This window comes from Moschus berezovskii, chromosome 18 (genome assembly GCF_049115385.1).
Source record: "Moschus berezovskii isolate FMDL1 chromosome 18, NW_MosBer_1.0, whole genome shotgun sequence".
Lineage (NCBI taxonomy): Eukaryota > Metazoa > Chordata > Mammalia > Artiodactyla > Moschidae > Moschus > Moschus berezovskii.
The window spans coordinates 53,313,794-53,326,057 of record NC_142477.1 but is presented as its reverse complement, the minus strand read 5'-3'; the positions used below and the strand labels follow the sequence as shown (position 1 = coordinate 53,326,057).

General features: G+C 41.2%; 1 protein-coding gene across 1 annotated transcript; it reads right to left on the bottom strand.

The window, feature by feature from the left end:
* Positions 1–238: 238 nt before the first annotated feature.
* On the bottom strand, positions 239–9,658 carry LOC129553048 (granzyme A). Its single transcript, XM_055421721.2, has 5 exons — positions 9,478–9,658; positions 5,161–5,299; positions 3,275–3,416; positions 2,808–3,077; positions 239–821 (listed from the first exon to the last, which is right to left on the bottom strand). The coding sequence occupies exons 1-5, from the start codon at positions 9,542–9,544 to the stop codon at positions 660–662; spliced, it is 780 nt and encodes a 259-aa protein (XP_055277696.2). The 5' UTR covers positions 9,545–9,658; the 3' UTR covers positions 239–659.
* Between the last annotated feature and the right edge of the window lie 2,606 nt (positions 9,659–12,264).

Below are 12,264 nucleotides of genomic sequence, written 5' to 3'. Positions count from 1 at the left end.
GATGAAATTAAGAAATGACAGCACTGGGTGTATATCTAAAGAAAACCATAATTCGAAAAAATATATGCATCCCAATGTTCATTGCAGCACCACTTAACAATAACCAGGACATGGAAGCAACCTAAATGTCCATCAGAGGAATGGATAATGAAGATGTGGTACATATATACAATGGAATATTACTCAGCCATAAAAAGAACAAAGTAATGCCATTTGCAGCAATATGGATGGACCTAGAGATTGTCATACTGAGTGAAGTAAGTCAGACACAGAAGGTCAAATATCATATGATATCACACGTATGTGGAATTGAAAAAAAAGGGTAAAATGAACTTATTGATGAAACAAAAGTAGAGTCACAGATGTAGAAAACAAGGTTATCAGGGATGGGAGGAGTAATATATTGAGAGATTGGGACTGACATATACACACTACTATCAATTTATTTAAAATAGGTAACTAATAAGAACTGTTATACAGCACAGGGAACTCTATTTAATACTCTGTAATGGCCTATATAGGAAAAGAATCTGAAAAAGAGTGGCTATATATGTAACTCTGATTCACTTTGCTGTACACCTGAAACTAATACAACATTGTAAATCAACTGTTCTTCAATAAAAGTTTTAAAAGAGTGACAGTAAATGAAATACAAGTATCTAAACTGCTTGCTTCATAGTCTTAACAATCCAGTTGAGGTGTTTCTGTGAGAGAAGGATATAGACACCGGGCCCTCGAGGATCTCCGCATCTCCCTGGAATGCCAAAAGCAGTGATGCCTCTGAAAGTGTTTTCACATATTAGAGGGCTTCCAGAATCTCCCTTGGGGAAAACAAGAGGAATGGTGGGGATCAGCATCAAGTATGACCACTAGCAGCATGGAAGAAATGCCATTCAATGTGAAGCATATAACGTGATGTTAAGACCAACCTTGACTTACTTGATGATGAGTGCTTAAAAAAACCAAAATGTTGAGGAATATTCAACGATATAGTCAATTTATTTTCTTGATTTGTTTACAAAGCAGTGAAAACAAATGAAACTTGAATTATTATTTGTGGAATCCAGTGATTTTGAGACAAGCTCTCTGCTTTAGAAACTCGCCTTTTTGTCATTTTCTCAAAATGCTAAGTAACTCAAGGCATGAAACAGTCAATTGCAGATGGGCCATTGAGGCAAAGAATAAAAGCTATGTTTTCTAGTTCTTCTGGGAGTTAATTGTCTTCTTAAAGGAACAAAACCAAAGCAATTCATTCTTTACCTTCTCAAACAGAAATTGCTCCCTTGAATCTCTCTCTTTTTTTAATGAGAAAGAAACATTTAATGAAAGAAGTTACACAATAATACCTCTTAAGAGCATATGGAATGTGAAAGACTCAAACTTCATCAATACAGTAACCATTGAAGAGAAAATTACGTGGTAAAGCTTGTGTCTATCACCTTTTCATAGGCTCAGTGAATATTAAAATTAGACCTTGGAGGTCAATTTCTTCAAACTCCCACAAACGCCATTCTTCTGTAGCAAACATTGTTCATTTAGTCAATATTCATGGAGCACCTACCAGGTGCCATGCAGTCTTCTAGACACTAGGAGTAGATCAGTGAACAAAATAGATGAAAAGTACTATTCTTGTGGAGTTTGCATTATTCTTCGCTCTTCCTCCTAAGTCGCTTGAGCATCTAATGCTAGATGGATGCTCCTGGAAGTCAGTGATTACACTTCAGAGCTGCCTGGTTCCACTAGGAGGGAGGCTTCAGTTAGCTGTTAGTCATGCTTTATTCTTGTGACTGCACTACCCAGAATGTGACCTGCATTCTCTCAAGGAACTCTGTGTGACCCCGTGGACTATACAGTCCATGGAATTCTCTCGGTCAGAATACTGGAGTGGGTAGCCTTTCCCTTCTCCAGGGGATCTTCCCAGTCCGGGGATCAAACCCAGATCTCCTGCATTGCAGGTGGATTCTATACCAGCTGAGCCACAAAGGAAGCCCCAAGGAACTCTAGATCAGCATATTTAAAGATATTTAAAGTCTAGGGACCCGGTTGGCCATTTCCCTGCTGTGGCTTTAGGGATGACGGGTGTTGTTGGATGAAGAATCATTGAGGCTTGTACATGGAGTTCTGCAAACAAAAGGTTCTGAGAGCACAGTTCCATCCCAGTGAGGTGAGAAGGAACAAACCAGTGCTCAGTGTTTAAACCTTAGTCAAGTGTTCTTCTACTCCTATCTTTAAGCAGAGATCTGTCCCAGCCCTTCTCAGGGCACACTGAGAGGGAGGCTTGCACGTTCTCTGGTATGGAGTGCTTGGAGGTTGTTTCCAAAGGTCGAGCTCGGCTCTAGGAAGCTATACAGTTTACTCCAAGATCTTCAGTCAGTCTTGGGAATGCAGGCATTTCAGACTTACCTGGCTAAATGGCAGAGAAATTATTAGGGGGTGCTCAAATAGGGAAAGGTACTGAAGGCCCTAGATGAATCCTGACTTCAGCTCTCCTGAGTGTTACATATTTTTTTTTCAGTTTAGATCTATATATGTTAATATGAAAAATGAGAAAAAATTGCTTCTTAGTGGTTTTTGATATAAAATCAAGAATATACAGTAGTTCAACCCAGGCACTAGCAGTGAACTTGTTATTTTTGATGAACAACTCATCTGAGCTGAGAACATTAATTTGTTTGACTGGAGTTTTATCAGACTTCTTTTAAAAAGCACTAGGACCCTGTAGAAGCCAATGCAAAGCATGACGTCACATTCTCTATATCTGCATGACTTAACCCAACAGCTCAAGTTTGGGATCTTATTTTACTTACATGGCAGGAGTCTTTTCCACCTCGGAGGCTTCCAGCACAAATCATATTCAGTCCAATCACAGGTTTATAATTATAGTGTGATTGATCATTGCAGATTTTTCTGTCTATGATGGTGACATTGACTTCTCTCAAAATATCAGACTTAGGGGAATTATTATGAAACTGTCCCCATCCTGCAACTCGACATGCAGTTCCTGGTTTCACATCATTGCCCTCTTTTGGAAGCTGAAGGATAGCCACGTTTTTATTAAGTGTTGCTTTTTTGTTCAGCTGTTGGAAGGCAAGCAAAAAAAGTTAACAGAACAAGATAATAAAAATGTCACTTTTAAAATTTAAGTTCTAGCCCAACCGCTTGGGATCCCCTTATACAGTTATCAGGCCACTGAGAAAGATTTCCACATCAGAAGCCAGACTGAAGGAGCTTCTGTGACTTTTGAATCAATCAAAAGTATAATCAAAGTTTGTACCTTTAGAAGTTTAAGATCGCCTTCATGTGTGTCCTTGTCATAGCACGGATAGGGAAACTCTTTCTTAATAAACCTGATCTGTTTTTCAGGCTCTTTCTTGGTTATTGAGTGAGCCCCAAGAATGATCTGGGTTTTCTGGTTCCTGAAAACAGACACAACACTGTTAATTTGGTTTACTCTTTAAATCAGGAGCTAAGCATATTATGGGCTGATCAGTTTCACTGTCCCATCTATAAATGTGCTTGCTGTGGAAATGCCTGTTTGTGACTCAGAAAAAAATGTATACTTTAAAGAATAAAAGTGAATTGTTTATGAGTTTATCATTATCATCATGCTGACCTGAAGCTTATTTATAACAAGCTAAACTAAGTTCATTGAAAATCAGATAAGAGAATTCCATGGGGGACTTCCTCGATGGTCCCCTGGTTGGAGTCCGCCTGCTAGTGCAGTGGACGCGAATTGCATCCCTGGTCTGGGAGGATTCCGTGTGCCGCGGCCACGGGGCAAGGAGGCCAGTGCACCATGGCTACGGAAGTCCTTGGGCCCTAGAGCCTGTGCTCCACGACAGAAGAAACCATTGCAGGGAGAAGCCCACACACGGCAACTGGAGAGTAGTCCTGCTTGCTGCAACTAGAGAAACCTGCTCGCAGCAACGGAGACCCAGCACAGCCAAAAATTAAAATAAATATGTAATAAATATTAAAAAAGAATTCCATGGTCGCTAAGCCAAGTCTTGGGATCTTTGGTGGAGTTATACTGCTGTCCCCCAGCCTTCCTTTAGTTGTAATAGAGAATCTGGCTGCAAAAAACTGGAAAGCAGAAGTCTCAGTGGTCTAGAAACAAAAGCAAAAGACACTTAATAGTTGTAGAACTAATGCACTGAAGAAATCATTGTAAGAGGACAACAAACTTATCTTAAATGGGCAAACTTTCAAAAATAGATTGCTTAATGGAAGACCACTGAGTGTGTGTTTTTGAGGGAAAGGTGGTCTAAAGGGGGACCCCTTTGGATCTTCCTTTTCTTACTCCATGCTGAAGATTCATTTTGGTTAATAAAATCAAGATACTCTCTGATATATTAATGATGAAGGCCTTTATCATTCATAACTTAGCATAAACTATACCAACAATATATTCACACTGCTGTTTTTCCATTACACAGCAGATATTAGTCAGTTCTAAGGTCACACTTAGACCTTAGAACAGCACTTTCAGTAGAATATACTTTGACAATGAAATGTTCTATAAGTCCACATTGTCCAATATGGAGCCCCATGTAGGCTACTGAGGACTTGAAATGTGGCCAGTGAGACTGAGAATCTACATTTGTCATTTGATGTAATTTTAATGAATGCAAATATGTATAACTATATATAACTCACATAACCAACTGATAGTGGCTATCATAATGGACAGCCGAAGTTTAGAGGCTTGATTTAGGGAGGGAAGAAAAGACCAGCCCTGAAAGTGGTTTGAAGGCTGTGCTTGACCGTGGTTATGAAATGGCTGAAGGTGTGAGAAGTTTTAAGAAAACAGGAAGGTTTTCAAAAGAAACCTTCTTCAATTTGACAGTGGTGCTCAGGTCCCTGAGGGGACACTGAAATTTTTCACCCTTCTGCACCATCATGAGGTCAAGACCAGAAGCCAAGGCTTGCAACCCTTGAGTGAGAGGAAATCTTCCAAAAGTGCTCTGGATGCTGCTTCCTCATTGGTCTGATTCTTTGGGGCTGAGTCTGAGCTCAACTCCCTTTTGGGGGTAAAGCAAGCTGCCAAAGATGTAAATGATGTGAAGATCCTGTGGCTTTAATGATATTTACTCTCTTTGTTAATATTCCCCCAAGTTAAACTATCTCCACAAAATTTTTTTTTTAAACCTAAGAACATACAGGTCACAGTGAGCTGCAGTCAATACCCAATCTTTGGCAATCAAAGCTCCGGCACAGATTCTTTCCCCCTGAAGTAGCACCATGTAGGGTCTTGAATGAGGAGTCACTTGATTTCCTCCAATAATTTTTTCACAGAGATCTATTCAAAAGACAAAGACAAGTCATATCAGTGACCACGCTAAAGAGCTCTACTTATAATCGTGTTTCTAAGGCTAGACATGCTTTTCCCACATAGAGAGGAGGAGGGATGAGAGCATACTCCACCCTTGCATGTCAATTTCAGATGCGGGCATGCATGCTAAGTCTCTTCAGTTGTGTTCAACTCTTCGCAACCCTATGGACTGTAGTCTGTCAGGCTCTCTTGTCCACAGGATTCTCCAGGCAAGAATACTAGAGTGGGTTGCCATGCTTTCCTCCAGGGGATCTTCTCGACCCAGGGATCGAACCTGTGTCACCTGCAGCTCCTGCATTGCAGGCGGATTCTTTACCATGGAGCCACCGGCAAAGTTCAAATCAGATACCTGAATGTAAATCCCATTCCTGTTGGAATCTGAGAGGTCTCGCTCTTTCACCCACAGAAGCCATACCACTGGCAGGTCCAGGGATTATCAGGCTGGAAATCTGTCACAACCACTGGCCTCAGGCCTCAGGACTTGCAAAGGGCAGACAACTATGCATGAGTTTATACCAGTAACTGGTGCTACAGGAACTGCTGGTGTCTGCCCATCCCTCCCCTTTTCTGGCTAAGTATTAATCTGGGGGAAGCAGAGTTGCTTTTACAAGCTTGAAAACCGCCGTTTTCACCCTGAGCTCTTGCATCACAGCTTACAAAGTGACATTAGCACCTTTTAGCCGTGACCCTACCCATGAATTTTTTGGTCATCATGAGTCTTTTGCTTATTGAAATTTGCACCCTTCTCATTCATAAATTGAGAGACTAATTTATGCACCTGAAACTCTTCTTCAATATCCAGACTGAACCACGTGATTTAATCTAAACCCTTTTCTAATAAAGAGAAGAGAGAAGATGCTATAAGGAGAGAATTCTGCCTTAGCCAAATTTCCTTGGTGATTGACCAAGAAGTGAAGTGAAGTGAAGTTGTTCAGTTGTGTCTGACTCTTTGCAATCCCATGGACTGTAGCCTACCAGGCTCCTCAGTCCATGGAATTTTCCAGGCAAGAATACTGGAGTGTGTTGCCATTTCCTTCTCCAGGGGATCTTCCTGACCCAGGGATCGAACCTGGATCTTCCGCTTTGCCGGCAGACGCTTTCCCATCTGAGCCACCAGGGAAGCCGATAGACCAAGAGTAGAGATTTATTATTAGAGAAGAGGGAGATGGTAGCCCCAAATCACTGCAGATGGTGATTTCAGCCATGACATTGAAAGACACTTACTCCTTAGAAGGAAAGTTGTGACCAACCTAGACAGCATATTAAAAAGCAGAGACATTACTTTGCCAACAAAGGTCCGTCTAGTCAAGGCTATGGTTTTTCCAGTGGTCATGTATGGATGTGAGAGTTGGACTATAAAGAAAGCTGAGTGCCGAAGAATTGATGCTTTTGAATTGTGGTGTTGGAGAAGACTCTTGAGAGTCCCTTGGACTGCAAGGAGATCCAACCAGTCCATCCTAAAGGAGATCAGTCCTGGGTGTTCATTGGAAGGACTGATGTTGAAGCTGAAACTCCAATATTTTGGCCACCTGATGTGAAGAGCTGACTCATTTGAAAAGACCCTGATGCTGGGAAAGATTGAGGGCAGGAGGAGAAGGGGATGACAGAGGATGAGATGGTTGGATGACATCACCGACTCAATGGACATGAGTTTGGGTGAAGTCTGGGAGTTGGTGATGGACAGGGAGGCCTGGCGTGTTGTAGTTCATGGGTTTGCAAAGAGTCAGACATGACTGAGTGACTGAACTGAACTGAACTGAGATGGAAGCACAAGGCAAACCATCCCTGTTGGTTGAGAGGATATTGTGCCCTCTTGATATAGTCTCAGCGCCAACATCCTACACCAGATGTTCTTGGATTCTTCTCAAGCATTGCTCCTGACCATTGACTGGGACTCATAGTTCTCTCAATAGGGCACAGTGCCTGTTAACTCATTGCCAACTCATTTTCAGATTAAAGCCAACCCATTGCCAGATTTACAATGAGACGTAAATGATGAGAGGGGCAGGGAAAATGGGTGTCCAGAAGGGGTCTCATTTCCAGAAGGGAGTTGGGAAGGGGAAATCCTAGTCTCTAGAAGTAAAAGGGTAAGGAACTTAGAGAAACAAATAAACTTCACCTACATCTCAATTTTCCTGATGGATATCATAAAGAGATGGATTCCAAAGATGCATCTTTGGACTGTCTGAGCTGTAGAAATTGTAAACTCAGTACAATCTTCGTTTTGCAGAGTCCTGTGATTGGTGAGCACAGAAAAAAGTCCCCATCTCCCACAAACTAGGATTTGGGAAGAGGAATTAGAACAGGTGAAAAGCTCTAAAAACTAGCAATTATTGGTTCCCACCTAGAATCAAAATAAATTAAAATCAAATAGGACCAGGGTTGAGATGTTAGTATTGTTTCAAAGCCTCCAGAGGATTCTAATGTGTAGAAAGATTGAGACAACCTGCCTAGAGGATAAATCTTGCTTTGCCGTGTCTGTTTCATTTGGGGACGCATACTACTCTATCTGACTGAAGGAAACAGAGTAATTTGCATTTGGTGTTTCCTTTGAAGAAAAGATATGATTGGATTTTTTTTTTTAATCTGCTTGGTCTCAGTGTTTCGTAGGATATGGGCTTCCCCAGTGGTTCAGTCCATCTGCCTGCATGCAGGAGATGTAGATTCGATCCCTGGATTGGGAAGATCCCCTGGAGAAGAAAATGGCATCCCACTCCAATATCCTTGCTTGGGAAATCCCATGACAGAGGAGCCTGGTGGGCAACAGTCCATGGGTTCACAAAAGAGTTAGACGTGCCTTAGTGACTAAACAATAATAACATGTTCTAACATAGTCATTGGAACATGCTTATATTTTGCTGCTGCTTAGTCACTCAGTTGTGTCCAGCTCTTTGCAACCCCATGGTCTGTAGCCTTTCAGGCTCCTCTGTCCATGGGGATTCTTCAGGCAAGAATATTGGTGTGGATTGTCATGCCCTCCTCCAAGGGATCTTCCCAACCAGGGATCAAATCCAGGTCTTCTGCACCGCAGGTGGATTCTTTAGCATCCTAGCCACAAGGGAAGCCCATGCTTATATTAATAGTATTCTGTCCATTCTTCTGTTTCTAATGTCCTGAAACCTTATTATTTCTAAAATTTCTCCCTACTTTTAGGTGCAAGATAAATCAGAGATCTTTCTTGGGAATTTTTGGTAAGATAGGTTGCATCAGCCCTTGTCCACCATTTCCACCTCCAAAAACTGCCAGACCATGGAGAAAACCCAAGCTCTACACTTGTTGGCACAGTTCAGCCTAGTCCTAGAGTTGTTATCAGTGCCTAGAAAGATTTTAAGGAATATCTTAAATGACTTTTACAGCATTTTAAGCTAATGCCCGTGCAGCTCACATAAAATCAGGCTAGTTGGTTACTACTTAGTGCATCAAAGAATACACTTAATACGAAACACTATAGTACTACCGAAGAGTTGATGCTCCCACTGTCCTAATGTATTCCCAAGGACATACTAGCCTAGAGAAATAATGATGAACATTTGAATCCCTTTGACCTGGGGGGTACATCTAGGTCAGGTTTTTTTAAAGACTGATGGATTATTGAAGTACAGTTGATTTTGTTGTTATAACTATCCATGCATTTTCTGCAGCAAGAAAGGCTGCGGTGTCACTATTCCTTTCTGAAAAGTGCTATTTGATTTCCTAATTTAAGACCCTTATGTCTGTTTGATTACTTGTTTTTACAGAGTCCTTTTGGGCAATTTTCAAGCCGCACATTGGCAGCATTGGTGGTTCCATTATCTTTTATAAAGGAATTATAAAGAAGAAAGAAGGATTTTTTCCTTCTAAAATAAAGATATATATAGAGGGAATCCCCGGGTGCCCCAGTGGTTAAGATTCTGTGCTCCCAATGCAGGGGCATGGGTTCAATACCTGTTCTGGGAGCTAAGATCCCATATGTCGCAACCAAGATCCAGTGCAACCAAGTAAATGAATGAATAAAAATTTTAAAAAAGATTTGTGTAGAATCCAAGGAAGAATGCTAAGACTCGCAGAAAAAGAATCTCCTCTTAGAACACTTAGTTAATATTGCCAAAACGTCTACTCCATTTTACTTAATTTATTATAGTGGAAATGACAGCGATCAGTCTTACCTTCAGGAATTAGGAGAAAAACGACAATCAAGAGAGTGGCTACCAGAAAGGTAGAGGAGTTCTTCATTGTGGCTGGTGTCCCCACATCAATCAACGTGAAATCTGTTTCAGTTCTTGACTAGCTCTTATTTATATACTGAGAGTACAAAGGATGTGGTTTCCTTTCTTTTCTTTCTTTCCAATTTCAAAGTTAGGCATTAGGGAAAGAAACCCCGCAAGTGAGAACGGTGAGTAACCGCTCCTCACCAGTGGGTGTGCCCCCCTTGGCGAGGACCTCTGCAGGGAGAGGGTTGTAAATCCATGGCAGGCGGGGACTATGGGGCCTTGTTGCCATCAGAAGATAGTATACAAGAAGGGACTTCAAATGTTTCAGCTGAGACTTTAAGCATTCTAGTTTTCATCATCAGCAACATTATCTTCTCTATCCATTACCTATCATAAATGAAAGCTCTTTATAGACTTTAATCAGAGATTTAAAATCGGTTGCCTAAAAATTGGTCACTAGCCAAATGTCTTTTTAGTTATTGTCTAGGATTTTACAAGAATGAATTGGCCAAGGACACATGGAAATGTCAGAGGAATCTCTTTTATTCATAAGCTCCTGCCTAGATTTTCCTTCTTCACTTCGTGGAGGTAATTTCTTGTGCCCCTATCTGGAATCTGGAAGGTGGGGACAGAGGCTGGGGGCGGTTAGGGAGCACTGGTTTTTTCCAGGCCGGCCTCTTATTGTGCTTCCCCTGATGGTTTGATTTTACAACTTTAGACATGTGAGCGTATCTGAATTTCTCCTCCCTCCCTCCTTCCCTTCCTTTCTCCCTCCTTCCTTTCTTTCCTCCCTTTCTTCTTTCTGGATTTAGCTAAGAAAGGAAAATGGGAGTCAGACATCGCTATTTTGTTCCAATATTGGAGAACAACTTAATTCAAAAAAGGATCATTCTCAGTCTCTGTAGGAACAGTATTTGGTATGCTTTCTATTAGAAATGTCATCAGCTCTTTTTCTGAGCTGAGGATGTGGTCTTTATTATACTACATAAATAGTAATATGTTCGATCAGGGTGTTTGCTGTTAACCAGCCATCCCCAGAGTTAACACCCTGAGGCTTTCAAATTCAGAGCTTGCTTTTTCAGAAATCACATGACCTTGGAAGGAAACCCCACTGAGACCCCTGTGTTTCCTTTTCTCAGCTATCACTGGTGCATCAAAGATGAATCATTTTCAGTAAAATAGTGGGATACCCTGCTTCTGGTTTTGATGAATAATTTTAATGCAGACTAAAAATGTCAAATTTTAATTGACTATAGCTACTGAAAATTTCCTAAAGGAAACATTGATAGTTCTGTTTCTTTTTATGTGAATATGCTTACCCTCCCTCGACACATGGTAATGTTTAAAAAGATATTTATTTAGTTTTTGAGTGTGCTAGGGCTTTCTTGCTGCGTGCGGGCTTTCCCTAGTTGCAGTGAGCAGGGGCTACTCTGTGGTGCAGGAGCTTCTCTTTGCAGTGGCTTCTCTTGCTAGAGCACAGGCCCTAGAGTGAAGGCTCAGCAGTTGTGGAACACAGGCTTAGTTGTCCTGTGGCATGTGGGATCTTCCCAGACCAGGGAGGAACCCATGCCCCTGCATTGGCAGGGGGGCTCTTAAGTACTGGACAACCATGGAAATACCTCATGATGATTTTTAACAGCTTTTGAGATATAATTTACATACTATCAAGTTCACTCACTTGAAGTGTATCATTCACTGGCTTTTAAGCTACTTTGAGTTGTGTAACCATCACCATAATCTGATTCTAGAACACTTATCATTCCCCAAGGAAGTCTCATAGCCATTAGCAGTCACTCTGCATTACTCTCCTTTCCCTGACTCCCCTCCCCTAGACAACCTCTAATCTAATTTCTGGCTTCTTAGACTTGCCTATTTTGGACATTTCATGTAAATGGAAACGCACAATATGTGGTCTTCTGTGATTGACTTCTTTCACTTAGCATGATGCTTTTTACTCCTTTTTATTGTCAAATAATATTCCATCGCATGGAAATATATTTTATTTGCCAATTCAGCAGCTGATGTACTTTTTGTTGTTTCTGCTTTTTACGTAATATGAATAATGCTGCTGTGAGCATTTATGTACAAGTCTGTGTGTGGACATATGTTTTCATTGTGGGGGTGGGGCATACACCTAAGAGTGGGATGACCATGTCATACTTTAGCTATGTTTAGCATCTTGAAGAACGTCTATTTTTTAAAGTGGCTGAATCATTTTATATTTCATTAACAATGTATGAAGATTCCAGGTTTCTAAACTATTGTCAGTACTTGCTATTAGTATTATTTTTTACAATTGCTATTCTAGTGAGTGTGAAGAAGTTTCTAATTGTGGTCTTGATTTGCATTTCTGTAATGACTAAGGACTAATGTTGAGTTTCTTTTCATGTGCCACCAGGGGAGTCCCATAAGTATAAATTAAAAAAATTGTAAATTAAGGCTACCTATTTATACTCTTGGGCTTCTCTGGTGGCTCAGAGGTTAACGCGTCTGCCTCCAATGCGGGAGACCCGGGTTCAATCCCTGGGTCGGGAAGATCCCCTGGAGAAGGAAACGGTAACCCACTCCAGTAGTCTTGCCTGGAGAATCCCATGGATGGAGAAGCCTGGTAGGCTACAGTCCACGGGGTAGCAAAGAGTCAGACACGACTGAGCGACAGAACAGAACAGATTTATACTCTTGGGAAAATGTTTAATTTATTCCAGTCATGAGTGAGCCTTTGCAATATTGTAAGCCAGTAGT

Bases quoted from the DNA above. Each gene is read 5' to 3' on its own strand.
- LOC129553048 (XM_055421721.2), bottom strand. From the start codon at position 9,544: ATGAAGAACTCCTCTACCTTTCTGGTAGCCACTCTCTTGATTGTCGTT. The intron at 5,300-9,477 runs GTAAGACTGATC...TCTTTTGAATAG, and splicing joins TTTTCTCCTAATTCCTGAAG to ATCTCTGTGAAAAAATTATT. The intron at 3,417-5,160 runs GTATGTTCTTAG...GTCTGTTTTCAG, and splicing joins ACTGCAGCTCACTGTGACCT to GAACCAGAAAACCCAGATCA.